Here is a 19,441-nt window from a genome sequence, read left to right as displayed (position 1 = left end):
ATTGCTTAGCTATATTTAGCTTAGCCAACCTTAACTTAGTATTCTATTGCTTGGATAATGAACTAATGAATCTCTTAGGCTCTGAGTTAGGTTTTTTCTTTTATTTTGTCCAAATTCCTAAAAGACCAAAAACAAATCCAGGATGGTAAAACAGCACTCTGTATTTTTCTTTAAATAAAGAAACAATAAACTCTGCGATCGCCTCTGACGTAGACAGATTACGTGACTTTTTTCCTAAGAATGTTGTGTAAGTTTCTCGGCTTCCTTAAAGCTCACAGATTCTCTTCATCTTATTCACTTCAGGGCCGATTAAAACAAACTGGCTTTCACATCATCGCTGCAGAGCAGCTGCAGGCTGACCGTTAATGTGAGCTGCATCTGTCAGAGTCTTTAACAGAGAACGTATCTCTGCACGTCGATGGAAAAATGGCCGATCTATTGCTCTGATTGTGAAGAAAGAGCTGGAGAGTGAAAAGTTCAGACTCTGTGGAAACCTGTGATGCATTTGGAAAACAAAAACATGCATGTATGTTCATACTGTAAAGACCTGACCCAAGTTTATTACAGTTACAACTAACAAAATAAAAACTGAAATTGAAAAAACATCGGTATTTAATGACGACTAGAACTGTATTGCGTGTTAAACTAAAACATATTTAAATTATACATATAATATCTTTTGTTGTTGTGTTTATGAACCTATTTATTCATCTTTTTCCCCACACAAGTTGTTTACATAAGTTATCTGCACTCCATACTCCTCTGGATTAGCAAAACGGCGATGATAAAACAGTATCTTCTGTTCAACATCCATTATCTAATCAATACTTTGACCTTTTTGAGTTCTGCGCATAAGGATTAACCAAAATGTAAAAAATTTAAAAACTACTACTGTAACTAAGCTGAAACTGAACAATATTTAACTAATAAAAAGTAGTAAATACACTAAAAGTTAATTAAAACTAACTGAATTAGACAAACAAAAATAATGAAATAAAACCCAAACCCTGACTTGAGCCAGTATTGATCTGTAAATGTTTACATTTAGACTTTTTCTGTCCAAAACTTCACTAATATAATTAATTCTGTTAAAATACAAAGCAAACAAAGTGAAAGAAAGGATCCCGATGACGTAACTGAGAATCTGTGTTTACACGAATCCGTAAAACCCTGATCCTGTTTGCATGTAAGCACGGAGCAGGAAGAGCGGAGAGCAGGAGAAGAAGGAAGGAGGAGACGGAGTGATGTCATTATCCCAGATCCCTCCAGCAGCAAATCCAACTGCCACGGAAATCATTTGGCTCCAAACAAACAGTGCAAAGAACAGCTAAAAAGTGAGCGCCCCGCTCCGGTCTTCCCACTCTCCTCCATCTCCCTGTCACATGCGCTCAGCTCCCGTTTAATGTCCTGCAAATGAAGCGGATTTATTAATGTGTAATTAAGTAATAATCATCACTACATAATGCATGAGAGACTCCAGGGGCTGAGGGCTGAGAGGGAGAGAGAGAGAGAGATAGCAGACGCAGAATGAGATTTCTGCCTTCCTCGCTTCACTAAAGACACACATTAAAAACGGATTAATCCACTGAAATAATATTTAGATAAGAGGGAAGCGGAGCTTGCTTTCATTTCTTCCTCAGGCTCATCCCTGCTTTCTTTTTAACCCAGGAGCTCCATCATCGCACCATTAGTCCATGTTCAATTAACAGACAGCAATTAGTCAGGTCCCGTCCCTGCTAACAGGGTCTAATCGCTGCAGAGGCTCGACCGTTCCACCAAATCCGTCAGACGAACCTGAGGGCCGCTGCTCATCAGGACGATTCCAAACATCTCACCGCATTTCTTCACGCTAAAATTCTGTGAAAAAGTCCAACAGCCATGTGGGAAGAGGATGGACTGATGAAACAAAAAAAGCCCAATACAATACCAGTAAATATGCCTCATTATTTCCATTTCTCTGAGGACCCATTTCCAGCAAGCACATAAACCACATCTATCCTTACTAAACAAGACTCTTTTTTATTATTATTTCATTTACGGTTTCTACAGACTGAGTGAAAGTCCTGACTTTCTGATAACTTGACCAAGGTCTTGTTCTCTCAGGCTTCCAAGGAAAATGTCAGCTGATAAATACAGGAAAGCTTTACCACTCTAACCCTGCTGTGGATTCCTCAGAGCAGCTGCTTATCACTTCATTCAAATAATAATAACGTCCAGAGAAAACCGAACAGAGATATTAAAATATGCATTAAAGTGCTCATGCACATTATTTTTATCTTTTCAAAATGTAAGGAAATTTTCTGTGAAGATGTGTTTTAAAGGAATGTTGCTTTACTAAAATATAACACTTATCAAATAAAACTTTGTCTACATTTTTTTTGCTGACAGGGAAAAGAATGTAAGCAATAAGTTGCAGAAAAGAGCAAAGACGCGTGAAACTGAGAAACAAAAATAATGTAACTTCATAGTTTCAGAGATAAACAGAGTAACGCCTTCAGTTTTGACCAGATCCAACACTTCAACCTCTTCTTTACAGAAAATGAACCAACTGTAGCTTTCTACCTAGATCAGTGTTTTTCAGCCTTTTTTGAGCAAAGGTACATTGTTTTAATTGAATAAATCACGAGGCACTCCACCAACCAAAAATGTAAACAAAGATACTCTGTAGCCGCCTATATTACAAATATAGTCATTCTTATCAAAGTGTCTTGAATAGGAATCAAATAAACACAAACATTTATTTTTATCATATTTTACATTTCTTATTTCAAATTGCACTTAACATGTCCACTTCAAAAATACGCCTGAACAGAGCCACAACGCTGTCGTAATGTAGTAACATTCATGCATCACTAATTCTCTTGTTTTAATGTGAAATGCTCTGCACCTACCGCCATCTAGTGGTAATAAAATTACACGATTACGCCGCTAGTCACTACTACAGCAAAGACACTCAAAGATGGCATTGTTTGCAGATAATTAATTCGTTTTCAAAAAATCTTTTAAGACCAATTACCGTATTTTCCGGACTATGAGCTCACCACACTATAAACCGCACCTTCAAATTTTTTTGAAGAGTAGCAGCTTATATAGTCCGGAAAATACGGTAGGTGAAATAGGATCATTTCCATGGCACACCTGACGATCACTCACGGTACACTAGTGTGCCGCGGCACAGTGGATGAAAAACACTGACCTAGAAATACAGATAAGATACAAATCATAATGTAACATGGTGATCAAAGAGTGAGGAACTAATTTGTCTTAAGGTCCTGATGGAAAAGAATACAGTATTCCAAAGTTCAGCCTGCACAACGTTAAATCACAATAATCAGGGCAATATCTACATTTACAATCCTAAAGGTTCACTTTGATACAAAATGAATCAGATTATTAACATCTGCATGACCGTATTATATTAGACGAGTTGCATGGACCTTTACTGTCCTTCGTTGCACCAAACAGCCTTTTCAGGATCCAACACCAGTTTGTCATCAGATCAAAATGTTCAAGGTTCCTTGATGAGGTGGTCGGTTTAAGATTATCTTCATTTATTCTTCAAACTTTAACCCATATTTTATTTAGTTTATTTTAATCCTGATTAAAATAAACAAATTGGGTCACAGTGCATACTGCTGGTTGATGCATTTTACGACTCAAAATGGAGGAAGTTACAAGATTTTATGCATTTAATGAGCAGAGAAGAAAGCTCACTTTTTAAAAAAATTTATTGATATATTTCAAGTTTTGTAATATATTGACTAAAAGACATTGATTAGGATTAGAAATGCGCTGATCAGCCTTTTTTTTTGGCCAATAACGAGCTCCGATTTGAGCCCCGATCAGCCGATCCTGATTTTGACCAATTACGATACAATCTGAAATAACGAGCTTCAAGTTTATGACAGAGGTGTTCGTTTGTAATTAAAGAATAAAGATTTTTCAATAACTTTTATGAATCAAAACATGTTGCAAACACTTTGAAGATTTTTTTATCAAACTCTGAAGTGCAACAAAGTACCTGCTGTCAGCTGACAATCAGAAACAGAGCTGCGTTTAATGAATAGGGGGGAAATAAAGGTTTTAGTATTTAATCTAACAATGAAGAGAAGAATTGGTCGATTCCAGTCTCTGAGAATTTACTTTTATATTTCATGTCAAAATGAAAAAAGGGAAAGAGTGACAAGTGTAAAGTTCAACAATTATAAACGTTTGTATTATCACGCTGCTGTTGATTCATTACTTGCAAGATATTTATATCGTAAAATGTTGCATTTAATGCACAAACATCCCAAGACAAGTTATATTATTTGATATAATATAGAGAAGCACTTTGCAAAGAGGAGTTGGGATGAATCTCATTAAAGCCTATGCAGACAGCTTTTCTTTGCAGCTTTAATGACGGATGACAGAAACCTGACAATATTTCTGCTATCCAACCTCAGACTGCTGAGTGAACGATCCGTTTCTGATCGGGTCGCTGTGATCCGGTCCGGACCTGCAGCAGCAGAGACGGCCGAGTTGGGATTCTGCTGCTGATGCTAAGCCGGTCAGAGTCAGGTGAGCAGGTGAAAGACAGAAGAACATGAAAACACAGATAATCCCTCGGTGATGCCCACCTCACCTGCTGCACCCCTCCTACCTTTTACCCCTCACCCCCTCCCTGCTTTCCTCCTCCATCTCTCTCCCCCTCACCCCCAACGCCCCAACGCCAGGTCGTGCCAAGCTGTCAGAGGGGCAAGGTGCGGACGGGAGATAGCAAACACACACAGGAGTACACATAACACATGGTGCTTAAAGGCAAGACAACAAGGGCTGTATTTGCAGAAAACACACAGATAGAGAGAGAAACAAACATAGAGAGAGGGAGAGAGAGAGGGAGAGAGAGAGAGTGTGTGTGTGGTGGTCGTCTGCATCGGCTTTGCCTCGCTTCGCTCCGCTCGGCTGCTTCACTGAAGCTAAGCTCCGGTTATCCAGGCTGCTGAGACCTGCCGGCCTCAACGACGAGATCCCACTTCCAAAAACATGAGTGCAAACAACACACACACACGCACACGCACACGCACACACACACACACACACACACACACAGATCCACTATTTCGGATGGGACGCAACAACCATCTTCATCCCATCTCTCACATTCTGATCAGAGAAAAACAGGATTGTAGATTCTCATGTTCTCCAGATCTAAACGTGACATTATTTATTGTAATTTTGAGTAATTCTGTTATTTTACAGTAATGATTTTTGTTTAATCTTTATTGGAGACTCTTCAGCCCAGCTGTACATAAAGTTTCAATAAATCCACCCTGATTTCCTTACTTTTGAGAGATCTGTGATCGGCTGATACATTTGAAGCCGATCTTATCCACCTCACCAAAGAGGCATTTGACTGACTGACCTGCACCAGGTCACGTCTGCATGTTTGCAGTTAACATTAACCACCCCTTTGCCCACTCGACAGCGCTCTTTCTCTATTTAGCGACATTTCAGACCAAAACAAATAAATATCTGCATCGACCAAAATCGGAATCAGCAAGTCAGGCTTTTTAAAAAGTGCAATCAGTGCACACATAGTTAAAATACAGAAGCACCAGCTGCGTTTCCACTACAAAATGAGCTGATATTCTGCTAATGCAGAAAACACAATTTTGTAATTGTGTTGTTTCCATTAACTAAGAAATGCAATTAAAATCACACGTGAATAAGTTTGTTCATGCGATAAGTCATTAAAAAACGTGACACGCCATCATCCTCCCACCACTTCCTGTCGTCTTCTTTGCCATTTTCGTCACTATTAGCATCCCTTTGATTTTGTGACTCATGTGATGCAAAAAAATAGGTGTTTCCATTGCAGCTTTGCCAAATAAACTAATTTTGATACATCAGTACAAAAGCTTTTTATCAAAAAACTTGAGTTTTTTTTTAACTTAAGCAAATTTATTTTTGTAATTCCAGTTTGTGCAACTATGTAGTGATGGAGACGCAGCTACTGTTGAAGGACGTGGACGATGTGATACATTTCTAAACCAGAAACAGATCCATGCTGCAGGAATCAACTCAAAATGAACCAGAGTTTGCCCAGGATTCCTGAGGCGGCTGTGGAAAGCGAGAGCTGTCACTGCCGATCACATCTTCCTCCCTACGACAGCTAAAAAGCAACAGTTTTAAACCGTTTTCCTGCACACGCAACCCGCAGTAGAAAGACATAAAAACCACAAACCCATCCCCGAGGGAGCGCATTAACACGTTCTGTCAGAGATTCCTGCACAGCACATGCAGCCTCCCCTCTAAAGTGGACTGAATGAAAGGCATCCCGCCTGAAAGCAAAAGCTAAAAACCTCCAAACATCCCCCAAAAATATCCAACAATCCTGATTTATAATTAATACCAGGAAGGCTTCACGGACACAGGAGGAAAAAAGCAAAGGAAAAGCGTGGATGGCTTTAGGAAATAGAGGAAAAGGGGGGAGGAGGGGCTGGTGACCACATGGTCGGACAGTCCCGCTGCCCATCTGGGTCCCATAAAGGAAACGGGGAGGCCAAGGACACCACATGCCCCCCCTCCACCCCGCCCCTGCGTGATGCCCACTCAGCCATGCACTGCAATGAACGCCACTTAATGACGATGGCGGAAAAACTCACGCCTCGTTTAGCAGCAAATAAAACTTATTTTTCAAACAGAAACAATCAATTTTATGGATGTTTAGATAATAAATATGCGGGGAAATAACCGTTATTAGACTTAAATAATACGGAAACCTTCAAACCGCTACAATTATGCGGTTTTCCACATTCTAATAGCCTCTTTAGTACATTTTTAAGAGTAAATTAAAAATAGGGATTTCTCCACTAATTGGAGATAATTCAGTGAACCACAACAAGTTGGTGTAAAAATAATAAAACAGCCCACGCTGTCAGAACAATGATCCACCCGTGTCAGCTAATTAAAAAACAGTTTCCACTCAGTCAGGTATACGCGGACAGGACTTGCTTGTTTTTTTATTTTCCACAGTCTGACTCAGTAAACTTCAGGCTTTAAGCCAAGCAGCTGTAGAGCTTCACACAGCCTGCTTACAACCCTTTGGGGGAAAATCAACTTAAATTAAATTAAGAGTCAACGCTGCAGCGGCACAAACTCCGGTTCCGCTCCCAAACCAGCACTTTTCTTACCTTTAACAGAGCGCGGCTTGGCCTGTTTCCGTCTGGACATCTCCGCTTTGCGCTCTGAAACCTGGATTTTCTCTAACTGCTCTCGTTCCGCTCCTGGTTTCAGCTTCCCATGCAGGCGGCGGAGCAGCCGGGCTGTCCTTTCCTCTTCCTCCCTCTTCTTCTTCTCCTCCTTCTTCTTCTTCTTCTTCTTCTTCTTCACCTCCACCACCTCTTCGCTGCTTCTTCGCCTGTTGCAATGCGGCAGCTTCGGTCACTGCCGTCAGTCCGGCCACAACGCACCGGGAACGGGAGACAGTCAGCTGCCGCTGCTGCTGCGTTTTGTGGGAGAAGCGGACACAACTTCCTCGCTCGCCGCGACTCCGACAACCTTGATTTTGTTTCTTCTCTTCTCTCTGCCGCGCCGCCGCCGCCGCACGCGTTCCGCTTTCTCCGACCTCTTCCAGCGCTCGCGGACGGACCTGTGCGCGAGCTGCCACCCACGCGCGCGTCCCCCCCCCCAAAAAAAAAAAAAAAAAAAAAAAAAAACACCAACCAACACCTGGACAGGACCTCCACGCGCTGAGATAGAGAGAAGTGACAGCCAGCACCTCGTACGGATTGTTGTTTTTGTTTTTTCGGGTATTTTTTTTTTTTTCAAATATTTTCTATCGATTGAAGCGCGCCTTCTTCCTCCTCTCCTCTTCCTCTCAGCTTCTTTAGTTTAGTGTCACTGTTTCAGGCTGTTCTGGTTCTCTTGCCCCCACCCCTCCAGGAGCCGAACCGGGCAGAACCGTCCGTTATTTCTACTCTAGGTGTTGTGGATCTGGTGGCATGGACAGTGCGCTCCTTCCCCCCTGCCTCTCCACCCCGAGGGGAAAGCTGCTTTTACAAGCCGTTCTGTTTGTTAATATTTCCTAATAAACGGCAGGCTGATGTTTGGAGCGGTCTAACCCTGCGCTAGCCTCTGTCTCCCTGCTTTTTCTTTGTCCTGACTCTGGCTACCAGCCTCCCTCCTCCTCCTCTGCCTGCCTCTGCTGGCGGGGCTGCGGCGCAGACACACATAATAAAGCCAAGGCAGGCAGTGCTTGGCTGGAAATGTAGCCGCGTCCCAGCAGGGGGATGTGAGAGAAGGGTCCCGGCGGGGGAGCGCTCTGATCCCGCAGGGAGCAGCTCGGCACAGCCCGGGTTGGCTGAGGCAGAGAGGCAGGAGAGAGAGAGAGGGAGAGAGCGAGAGAGGCAAGATGGGCAGAGGGAGGGAGAGAGGGGAGGCAGGGGAGGAGAGTTATGCAACAGCGGCGAGCTGTGGCCAAATGGCGCAACTGCAACCTGGAATTGGACTCAGAGCAGATGTGTCAAACTCATTTTTATTTTTGGCCAGAGTTGGGTCGTAACTAGTTAAATTTAATTTGCATAAACTAGAAATTTCTGAGCTCCAGAAGTTGAAAATATGGGAGAAAATGATTGTCAGAAATTTTCTGCAAAAAAAGGGGAAATTTCTGGAGTTAGCAATTCTTGACTTTCTGAGCTTTTAATTTTATCAATATTAAAGCTTCAGACTTTTTTCTTACACAAATTTGACTTTTGAAATTCAGAAATTTCCAGGCTATTTTCAAGCAAATTTCTGCGGTAAAAAAAAAAATTATTCTTGTAAATGTTTGACTTCTGGAGCTGAGAAAATTCCTTTTTAAATTTCTGAAATTAATCTAAAAATGTCTGTATTTGTCAGATAACAGAATTAGACTGAATACATCTGTCCTTATGGATTGGGCACATTGGATGGACAGACCAGAGGATGGATGCATGAGGTTTAAAACTTACTGGCAGTAACATGTGTTTTCCAGGTACATAGTTACTTGATTGCACTATAAAATGGCGTTATGTTATCTTCAGTGGTTATGAAAAGCTATAGAGATCCAACATACCTTAAAATAACTTTACTTCGTAATTTAACATCTTGAAATTGGGACTCTGTCTCTTTAAGAACCGCTGTCAGGAAGTCATCACACCATTGCTCCTCTATTTACCATTTAACATTTTTACCAGCGTCTAACTGACAAGTAGCTCCTACATTGAGTTTAGCAGGTGCTCGGTTCCACCAGGTGTTTGCTAATTGCTGCAGGCTAGTCTGAAGGAGCAGAGATGGAAACTGCAACTCCAAGCAGGAGCTGCACCTTGAAGGTGGATAGGTCCAACCAGGCGTTTTGCAGCTGAATGGTTGCCATGGAGACTAAAGGATTGCTCAAACATGCATGAAAGAATCAAGACAACATTCCAAGTATGTTTTTGATGAGATAACATTAAAACATGATGTAAAACTCAAAAATAAAAGTTGCTTTCACATCCGTTTAACCTTCATGCTCTGTTGTTTCTCTGTACCACACTGACCTGCAGTCTGGCAGTGAGCGCAGACAAGCATGGCCCTTTGTGTAAAGGGGACGTTACTCCTCGGTTTAAAATCTGGTGACATTTTCCTTAAAATGCGCCTCTCTGCGTCCTCCGCTGGCCTTTAGGAGGGCTGCGCCCCTTCGGAGAGCTGCTTTCATGGCGCACAGAAAGCATCTGACTCACTGTACACACATAATTCAATTAGCCACACATGTGTGTGCATTTATGTCTACATGGTTGTGTGTGTCTGCGTCTCCTTTGAAGCTCCTTTATTCCCAGTAAAGCAAAGAAGGGGACACGTCTGTGGACAATATAAAGCAAACAAAGAGGGAGAAATGAAAATCACTGGGTGCTTTGTTCTCGTCTCTCTGCTCCAACCGAGCGCTCTCTGACCGCAGCTGAGCTTTTCCATGTTCCCTGACTTTCCCTCTCGCGTCTCTCGCTCTGGTTGTCATGGATAGCCCAGCAACGTGGAGCTCCCAGTGCTGACCAGCGGGGCCGCAGATTGAGCCTCCCTGCCCCCCTACCACACCCTGTCCGCCCCGCGGAGAGGCAGAGAAGCCTTTAAGATCGGCCCCCTGCTGGGGCTGCTGGAGGCGGGAGGAGGAGGACGGACTTCTTTTCTCTCTCCATCACCTCAATTGTCTCACCCGCAAACCTTCAGCCTTCCCTCCAAAATGAAATGAGCAAGAGGTGAGTAAAGCAACCTAAAAATGTACCCAACTAAAGCTGCGTTTACACTGCAGCCTGAAGTGACCCAAAACCCGATATGCGACCCGAATCTGATCTTTTCATGACGATGAACAACACAGATCGCATTTTTTTCAAATGTCCGCTCTACTTGGACATGTGTTCATAAATCCAATACAATCCGATCTTTTCAAATATGACCTGTTTCTTAACGTTCAGGTCGCATTAATCCGACCTGAACGTCACTGATAGTCGCCCACAAACATCACAATGTTTTTGATTGTTGATTCAATGTTGCATGACTGTGTTTTTGTGTTTAATGATGAAAAGCACTTTGAAATGCCTCGCTGCTGAAATGTGCTATACAAATAAAATCTGATTGATTGATTGATTGATCCCTGGTCTGCGCCCTGCCTACCAACATGGCGGTTCAGTGGCCCGGATCACTTCCGGTTTAGATTTGTGGGAATTCAATTCAATTCAATTCAAAGTAACTATATTAAAATTAAATGTTGTTGTAACTCATATAAACTCAAAACATTCATACAGTTATTGTGGATGGGGATGGCTGTTTGCAGGACAGATGTTTTGCAGCAGTCTGTATTACAGTGAGTTTGAAGAAGCCTCTGACTGAAGACAATCTGTTTTCCTGCGTATTGAGTCAAAATTGTCATTTAATATTTAGAAATCCCATCATCAAATGGACCAAAATGTAAAGTTATGTGGAAATTTTGGTAGTTTAAAGACCAAAATGAAAATAATTCATATAAATATCATTCAAATTACAGAGCCCGCCTGGTGCCACAGGGGGAAGAAACTGACTTTTTATGAATATGCTGGGCTTATTTATTTTTTCTCCCACCAGACAGGCTCCATAAAAAAATAACAAAATCAGGGAAAATAAACATTTTTCCAATTTTTTTTTTTTTTTAAATATAAAACTCATGAAACTACAACTGTGCAGGTTGACTTAGTCTGGTGATTTTTTTTATTAAAACAATCTTGTTCTTCATTTGGTGAAGTTACTCACAGTGAGTCAAATATCCAGAAATGTTACTTAAGTATCCATCCATTTCCTTACACCCTTGTCCCTCAGTGGGGTCGGGAGGGTTGCTGGTTCCTCTCCAGCCAACGTTCCGGGCGAGAGGCGGGGTCACCCTGGACAGGTCGCCAGTCTGTCGCAGGGCAACACAGAGACACACAACCCAGAGACACGCAACCATGTACACACACACTCACACCTAGGGACAATTTGGAGAGGCCAATTAACCTGACAGTCATGTTTTTGGACTGTGGGAGGAAACCGGAGTACCTGGAGAAAACCCACCATGCACAGGGAGAACATGGAGACTCCATGCAGAAAGACCGGGGCCGGGAATCGAACCCAGAACCTTCTTGCTGCAAGGCAACAACTCTACCAACTGCACCACTGTGCAGTTTTTGCAGCCCGCTACTTAAGTATCAATACTTCATAATTAAATTACTCGAGTAAAAGTAGAAAGTACATTCTCAAAATGTTACTCAAATAAACTGTAACTGAGTAAATGTAACTAGTTACTACGCAACTCTGGCCATGCAGGACACCCATGTGTGCATGTCTTTGTGTACGTGCATGCATGTGTGTGTGTGGTGTGTGGTGTGTGTGTGTGAGGCTCCCCCTGTATGCTGCCAGTGGCATGGAGGGCCAAAAGCCCCCTCTCAGCGGTCGGTCCACCCTCCACCTCCGGCGCCCCTCCCCGTTTGTGCCTGTAAATACAAAGAGCGGGGGAAAAAAGCCCACATTACAAGCTCCTTAAGGGTCAAGGACAGGCCCCACTCTGAATGGCTTCTAAGGGCCTTATTGTTGAATCACATAGCCAGCGATTACACCCTCTGTCATCTCCACAAGGATTTGGCTTTTTAATGCACACAACAAGAGAACATCAAGCAGCAGCTTCTGAATAAGTCCGCCAACAGACATGCAGCGGGAATTGATACAGACAGGACATCAATGGAATAAACCAGCAGCAGATGTAGCTTTATGGCTCCAAAATGGGGATTTGGCTCAAAGATTTCATACCTTAACAGCAGCGAGACGGAAAACAAGGAGCCGGAGGTGATTCCATGAAGATCTCACTGATCTTACACCTTCACATTAAATAAAACCTGCTGCTGGCTGGACACTGGGTTATTCAGTGAGCTGCGCTTACATTAAACTTTAAACATGCATAAGATATTACATGAGGGCAACATTTACATGAATGTTTTTTAGAATTTCATTAGTTTTCTGAATAGCTATGCATAAGAAGCACATTCTGCCACATCTTCAGAAACGCATCCAGGAAGATAATGATTTTCTCTTCTTGATTTTTATTGTGTTCAGCTTCTCTGACAGTTAAACAAAAATGTGCCATTAGACTAATTTATTAAGACAAATTTTTAGGATGACTGAGTTACGCAACTCTTAGACATTACGAATCGTTTTAAAACTTAAAATAAACCACATGTTACTATGGGAACGAACAGTTCATCAACTCTGCCCCACGCTGAAATCTGATTGGCTGATTGACCCAGAAGGTAAACATTTATGTTTTCAGCAAACATTTTGTTCTACAGACTCAAATTCTCCTTTAATCCATGTTTGGATGGATGGATGGATGGATGGATGGATGGATGGATGGATGGATGGATGGATGGATGGATGGATGGATGGATGGATGGATGGATGGATGGATGGNGGATGGATGGATGGATGGATGGATGGATGGATGGATGGATGGATGGATGGATGGATGGATGGATGGATGGATGGATGGATGGATGGATGGATGAGTCATTGCTGATCTCTTCCCATCTTGGCGTCGTGTTTTCGCTCCTCTCTGCTCCTGAGCTGCAAACTGCCTGAACTCCTGGTTAGTTAGTGAACCTCTGGCATAAGCAGGAGAGGTGCACTTACTTTCTCAGATGCAGATTTTACCAACTAGAACAGAATCTGTTGTGTTTTTAGACGTAGATTTTCATGTTTTCACTTTTTTATGTCCTTTCAAAAGAAAGAAAAGAAGCTAATTTTATGTTTTTGTTTTTTTTGACAATAATTCAAAAATAAAAATACAAAGTACAACTTAATTAATAAATAATGTCAGGACTGATTTGAAATGAAATTGAGGGGAAACTTAATAAACAGTCAGCCTTCAGAAAATGGGAATTTTTTTTTTAAATATCATCCTTCCATCCAGACTGAGGATTTCCGCAGCTCACGTGGCGTCAGCTGGACGACGACAGAATGCGAGGTGAGAGCATCTGCAACAGGAATAAGACTGAGAGGCAGTGAGAGTGGAGTCAGGGTCAGAGAGCACTGCGAGCTGTTTCCACATCAGTCTGCTCTCTGTCTCCCAGCTATCAAAGCCTGGAGTTCCTGAGGTGAAGAGGCACAGAAAGTCTATTCTCCACTGCTGAACAAAGTGCTGCTGAACATGGCTCCTCTGCATTGTGCTGCTTCCCCACCTGCCACCTGCGAACACAGTTCATGTTATATTTATGTAGCCTAAAGCACACTCTCTCTCCCCGCCTGCCTTAATCCCTCTGCTGCCTCTCGTGTCTCTCTGCCTGTCCTCAAATCTCATTCTTTTACACTTTGTATCGCCTTCTTTTATTTGAAACAAGTTCATGTGTGACCGACTAAAATGCTAACGCGAAGCTGCATCGTTTATCTGCTGTTAACAGAAAGAAGATCGTTTTTCTGCAGATGCACTGCAGTCGCCTGCATTATTCCTAACTAGTTTGAATTTCAATTTAATGCATGCTCTGGTGTAGATGCTGCATGCATGCATGAATGAATAAAAAAAACTAAACAATCTGATTATGTGTGCTCACTGCTGCTTGTGTGTTTGCCTCAGTGTAAGCTGCGTTTGTCAACTGATCCAAAGGTGAAAAAGTGGGAGAGAGTTTAGCCCGCAGCCATATACCAATAAATATTCAGCGTGGAGACAGAGAAAAAAGATCAACATCATTTTAATGTTTGCTTTGAGGCTTTGCTCATTTCCAGCCTGACTCGCTTGCCAAGGATTTTGCAGAGGAAATAATGTGTGTTTGTGAGTAATGTGCAGAATGAATGCAGGAGAAGTTCTTGCTGTTGAGTTTGGAGTAATTTTAATCATCTTATTAGAAGATAAGGCGTCTCCATCCAGGTTCAAGGTCGTCCAAGCTTTTAAAGTTATATTATAAAGTAGCTTAGCAATAATTTTAAATTTTGAGTTTCTTTCAGAATGAGCTGCTTTAGGGCTCTGTCTCTTTTATGCAAATCTGCTGCTGGACACGCCCCCAAATCAAAGTTTAATCTCTAAAATAGCGGCAAACAAATGTGCAACTATACAACCATATATCTTGAAAAGCAGAGGTGGAGCCTCCTGCACAACCAACAAAAAAGCAGCAAGTAGTTTCAGGATGGTAAGTCAAGGACAACAAAACACTTATCTTTTCCAGCAGCCATTGTACAATACATACAGTGGTCAAACCAGCTAACCTGCTCCGTTCGGGTTGCTAGTTGATTGTGACTTCACAACTGGGAGGTTTTTGAAAAGTTGTTTTCCAAAAACAAAAAAATCAATAACTTTTTCCCAGAAAACTCACTTGGAGTGTTGAGAGACCCAAAATGGAAGAACAAAAACATGCAAAAAGTGAATTTTGCACAATAGTTCCCCTTTAATGTCAAAATGAAATATGAGTTATTTGTCTTTGTGGCAATTTTTAATGATGGCAAATATAATAGGAAAGGTAAAATATGAATTCCTGGAGAGTGAAAACATCATTTTGACCACCATGAGGCAGCCTTGCTCAGCCTGAGTTGGTCATAGCGCCACACACCTTTGTTCAGTTTAACTGAAGGCTGTTATTACTGCTCTCTTTGTAAATTTCTTGGCTCCGCTGCAGGAAAGAACATTTTCTTTGTGTTAGTTTTGAACAGGAAAGTGGGAAATTGTGTGTCCAAAAGCCATGTGCGCACACACACACACACACACACACACACACACACACACACACACACAATGACACGTTTGTATTCCTGGGTGTGTGCCCCGTCTCTCAGGGTCGTGTGTGTCTGAGCCATGAGACGTTGTTAAAAAGAAACTGTGGCAATGTGACAGCCCTACAACGAAAACCAAATCCACTTTCCTTCGCTCCCTTTTCTTTCTTCGTTCTCTCGGTTCTCATTGAGCGCTTAGCGCCGAACAATGCCGCACTTCCCCCGACACTGTCCCTCTGCAGGGAGCCCACCCCCTTTATCCTAATTTTTCTCCACCTAAAGCAGAAAAGAACCCCGTTAAAGAGCGTCATTATTGCCAGGCCATTTTTTTTTTTTTTGTTTTCACACTCTCCGAAGAAAGAGGAAGTGTTATCTGTGGCGGACAAACTTAACCCAATTAAGATCTGGAGGGGCGCAGGGGCTTGGCTTGGGACACGACGGAGGCCGGTGAGCTTGCCAACCAGGCACCGGGCCAACCAGTCAGCCAGTAAACCGAGTAGGCAGGCAAGAAGCCAGCCGCCCACTCAGACAGCCAGTCAAACAGTCAACCAGCCGGGAAACAGACCAGCAGTCTGTTCAGTACCTACCAGGCCGTTAGAGCCTCCATGAGAGCCAGTCATTACCAAACATCCTGCTGCATGAGCAGCAGGCTGCGGGTTTCCAGGCTTTTTCTTTCTTCTGCATCTCTGCTGTAACAAGGTGAATGTGTTTCTATAAGACCTTATTCTTACCTGCATCGTCTTCCACCATAAAACAGCTTTTCTTAAACAGAGAGCAATGTTTTATTCTTGTAAATGTGTTTATTTGCTTTACATATTTACTAAAACTGACACCATGTCGTGACAGTGTTGCACATTAGGGCCGTTGTAGAGAGAAAAAAATAAACTAATCAGGAGTATATTTCCACTGAAAACTCATAAATCTTCAGATTAATCTAAGAGTTTTTCTAGAATTTTTCCAGACTGTCAAAAGCACATAATGTGCAAAAAATATATAAAATAATGAATCTAAGGAATTTTCTTGAAAAAAATTTGTAATTCACGAATTTCAAAAGTCAATCATTTGCTAGAATTTTTTGGGAAATTTTAAGTTTAATCTCAGCAAAACGTTGGTAATTTCTGAGTTTCATCCATCCATGGAAAAATGTCAACTTTTGAAACTTAGAATATTTCCAAGTTTTTTTCTAGAATTTTTCTGAGGCTAATCTGAAAAATTTAGTTGTTTTTTTTAAATGTCTGAGTTTATCCTAAAAGTTTTTAGATTTTCTATCAAATTTTTGGGTTTTTCAAAGTTTTCTTTTCCAGATTTTCCTTTTTATTTGGCTAAAATCTGCTCCTTTTTGACCCCAATACGATGTCAAAGTATGGCATGAGACAGATAATCTATGAAGAGATTGAGCTAATCCAACTCCTCTCAATCAGATTCGGGAGGTTGGTCTTAGCGCTGTCAATCAATATGCACTTTGAGCACATGCTGCTCAGTGTGCTAATGGCAGAGAAACAGCTTCCAGGAAAACCATTTATCCGGCGTCATCAGTAGCCAAGCTAACTAGCCTTAGCATTCATGGCAGAATATGTTGTGGTGAACTAGCTGGTACATAAGGATGATTGGCAGCCCTAAGACCCCGCTCCTGTCTGTGATTGGTTGTTTCTGTTTTTATTCAGATGACAGCAGATTTTTTTCACAGATTATTGTTTTATATCATACTGTCACAACATAATGATAATTTTAATAAATATATTTAAAAAATATAATTTTAATGAAAGTTACATACAGCAGCTTTAGACAAACAAACAAAAAAGCAATAAACACTCAGATTTGGATGTAATTTTTTTTCTACATGCAGCCTAGGTGTATAAATGATTCAGTTTGCAAACCGTCAGGATGAGGCGGGTCTCACGGAGTCACCTTGAAGGTTTGCATTGTGCCCAGTATCCCGGGTTTAATGTTCGCCCCATGGTGCAGGATGTGCTGGTCCCCTGGGTGTTTCCACAATGGGCCACCAGGAGTCTCTGCTAAGCCAAAAATAATTCATACTCCTTGCAGATTTAGGCTTAAAGTAATATTAAAGATTTGAGTTTGCCCAGTAAACGTCACGACTTCAGTTTGATAGAGAAACAGTTGAGGTGCTAAAGATTAGGGTGATGGTCATCCAACGTCACGGACCTGGACTTCATCATGAGAGTTAAATTGTCAAGGAGAGTTTTAAGATCCTTAAAGATTTTCTCAGGTTATAAATCATTTTTGACATCAAATTTGACATTGTTTTATCTTTTTTAAAAACACTTATCTTATTTCCAATCAGAAATTAATTTCAGGTTTGAATGAAAATAGTTTTAAATCTAAACCCATCCAGGGTGAACATAATGTTGAGTCTAAGTGACGACATTAACTGGAAACTGTTGATCAACCTGTGTTGCCACCTTTTAGCCTTTGATTGGCCTACGGGTCAGTCTCTGGTTTGGTTAAGAAATACAAACTGGTGTCAAAATGGGACCAGTTCTCTTTTTAAAATCTGAAGTGGTTTATATGTGAAACTCAATCTAAAATGTTTCTTCCTGCTGTTCTTATCTCAGGAAGCCGCTGTCTCAAACAAATCTGGTTTGTTAATGTTTTTTCTGAACAGTTTTTATAATTCAAACCGACATGCAAACCACCACACAATATTTTTCCATGGAAAGGGGCCAAACAGTTTGCCAGCTGGGATCTGATAAGATTTAGGGGACAAGATGAGACTGAGAACAAAATAATGTGATTTTTGTCATGCAACTGCGACATCCATCCATTTTCTTTACACCCTTGTCCCTCAGTGGGGTTGGGAGGGTTGCTGGTTCCTCTCCAGCTAGCGTACCGGGTGAGAGGCGGGGTCACCCTGGACAGGTCGCCAGTCTGTCGCAGGGCAACACAGAGACACACAACCATGCACTCACACCTAGGGGCAATTTGGAGAGGCCAATTAACCTGACAGTCATGTTTTTGGACTGTGGGAGGAAACCGGAGTACCTGGAGAAAACCCACCATGCACAGGGAGAACATGCAAACTCCATGCAGAAAGACCGGGGCCGGGAATTGAACCCAGAACCTTCTTGCTGCAAGGCAACAGCTCTACCAACTGCACCACTGTGCAGCCACAACTGTGACATTTAGAACTAATTTTGGCATTTTGACTCAACCTTGCAGAGCCCTTAGCTAGCTGCTGGAAGTTAGCGGTACAGTGAAACTAAAGCAGCAGCCAAGAAAGTGTGTATTTTCCAGAAGATCTCAGTATCTCAGTATCTGAATGTGAGTGTTGGAGAACATAAACCAAAACAAACTGTCCAGTTAAAACTAAATTTAATCCTTTGGTTTACGTACAAGCTAGCATTAGCGGAGCATTTTGGACAGTAAAACTGTCTTGCTGCCAAGACAGAGCCAGTTTTCTGGTGTTAGAGTCAGCAGATAATGACTGTTGACACCAACAGTTCATGTCCAGATTTAAAACTCAAAAACTATTCCTTCAAACGATGACACAAGTCTTCCAGTTTGGCTCTGCAGGATGATTTGTGACACCATGTGATCTGCAAAACACATGACAAAGATCTGCAAAAATCTCTCTCTGTGAATACAACAAACACATTCAGTGAAATGCATTGCGGTGGTGTCATTTCTCAAGCAGAGCCTTTTGCAATTAGCTAAACAACAAAAGACCTCTTGTCATATGCAAATCCGGACTGAGACTGAGACATCATCGCCCCATACATGAGAGCATCCACCCCTCACACCGAAGCAGGCACAGCAGCATGTTCGAAAATCATCAAACCTTCCTCCCTCGGTGCCACACCTCACACTGGCACACACACAGAAACGCTCACCCCACGATCTGCGCGCAAGTGCCAGATACACACTCCCACAGCCAAACATGTTGATAATTAGAGTCTTGTTATTGGAAGGTGTTATCACAACAATTAACACCCTAATGTGTGCATGAACGCATGAGTGTGTGTGGAAGCGCTGTGGTGATGCTGGGTGGCAAGGACGTGTGTGTGTGTGTGTGTGTGTGTGTGTGTGTGTGTGTGTGTGTGTGTGTGTGTGTGTGTGTGTGTGTGTGTGTGTGGTGGTCGTCTGCATCGGCTTTTCCTCGCTTCGCTCCGCTCGGCTGCTTCACTGAAGCTAAGCTCCGGTTATCCAGGCTGCTGAGACCTGCCGGCCTCAACGACGAGATCCCACTTCC

The 19,441-nt window shown here is 42.1% G+C and overlaps 1 protein-coding gene and 1 long non-coding RNA gene across 7 annotated transcripts in view; one reads left to right on the top strand and one right to left on the bottom strand.

Moving 5' to 3' along the window:
• znf423 (zinc finger protein 423) overlaps positions 1 to 8,382 on the bottom strand; it is a 185,875-nt gene extending 177,493 nt beyond the window's left edge. For 3 of the 6 annotated variants that reach the window (XM_008412530.2, XM_017305363.1, XM_008412533.2), the window contains exon 1: positions 7,176 to 8,382. In XM_008412530.2, the coding sequence (XP_008410752.1) occupies positions 7,176 to 7,215 (40 nt within the window). In that variant the 5' untranslated portion in view covers positions 7,216 to 8,382. The remainder of the gene's footprint in view (positions 1 to 7,175) is intronic. The other 3 variants (XM_008412528.2, XM_017305362.1, XM_008412529.2) reach the window with 2 other exon arrangements.
• A 1,220-nt stretch (positions 8,383 to 9,602) lies between these two features.
• Positions 9,603 to 13,993, top strand: LOC103466731 (uncharacterized). Its single transcript, XR_533977.1, has 3 exons — positions 9,603 to 10,232; positions 13,445 to 13,498; positions 13,605 to 13,993. It is a non-coding gene; the product is annotated as an uncharacterized LOC103466731 (long non-coding RNA).
• The last annotated feature ends 5,448 nt before the right edge of the window (positions 13,994 to 19,441 follow it).

The sequence above is a fragment of the Poecilia reticulata genome, linkage group LG6 (assembly GCF_000633615.1).
Source record: "Poecilia reticulata strain Guanapo linkage group LG6, Guppy_female_1.0+MT, whole genome shotgun sequence".
NCBI lineage: Eukaryota > Metazoa > Chordata > Actinopteri > Cyprinodontiformes > Poeciliidae > Poecilia > Poecilia reticulata.
The sequence above is the reverse complement of the archived record's forward strand: the minus strand, read 5'-3'. Positions and strand labels throughout refer to the sequence as shown.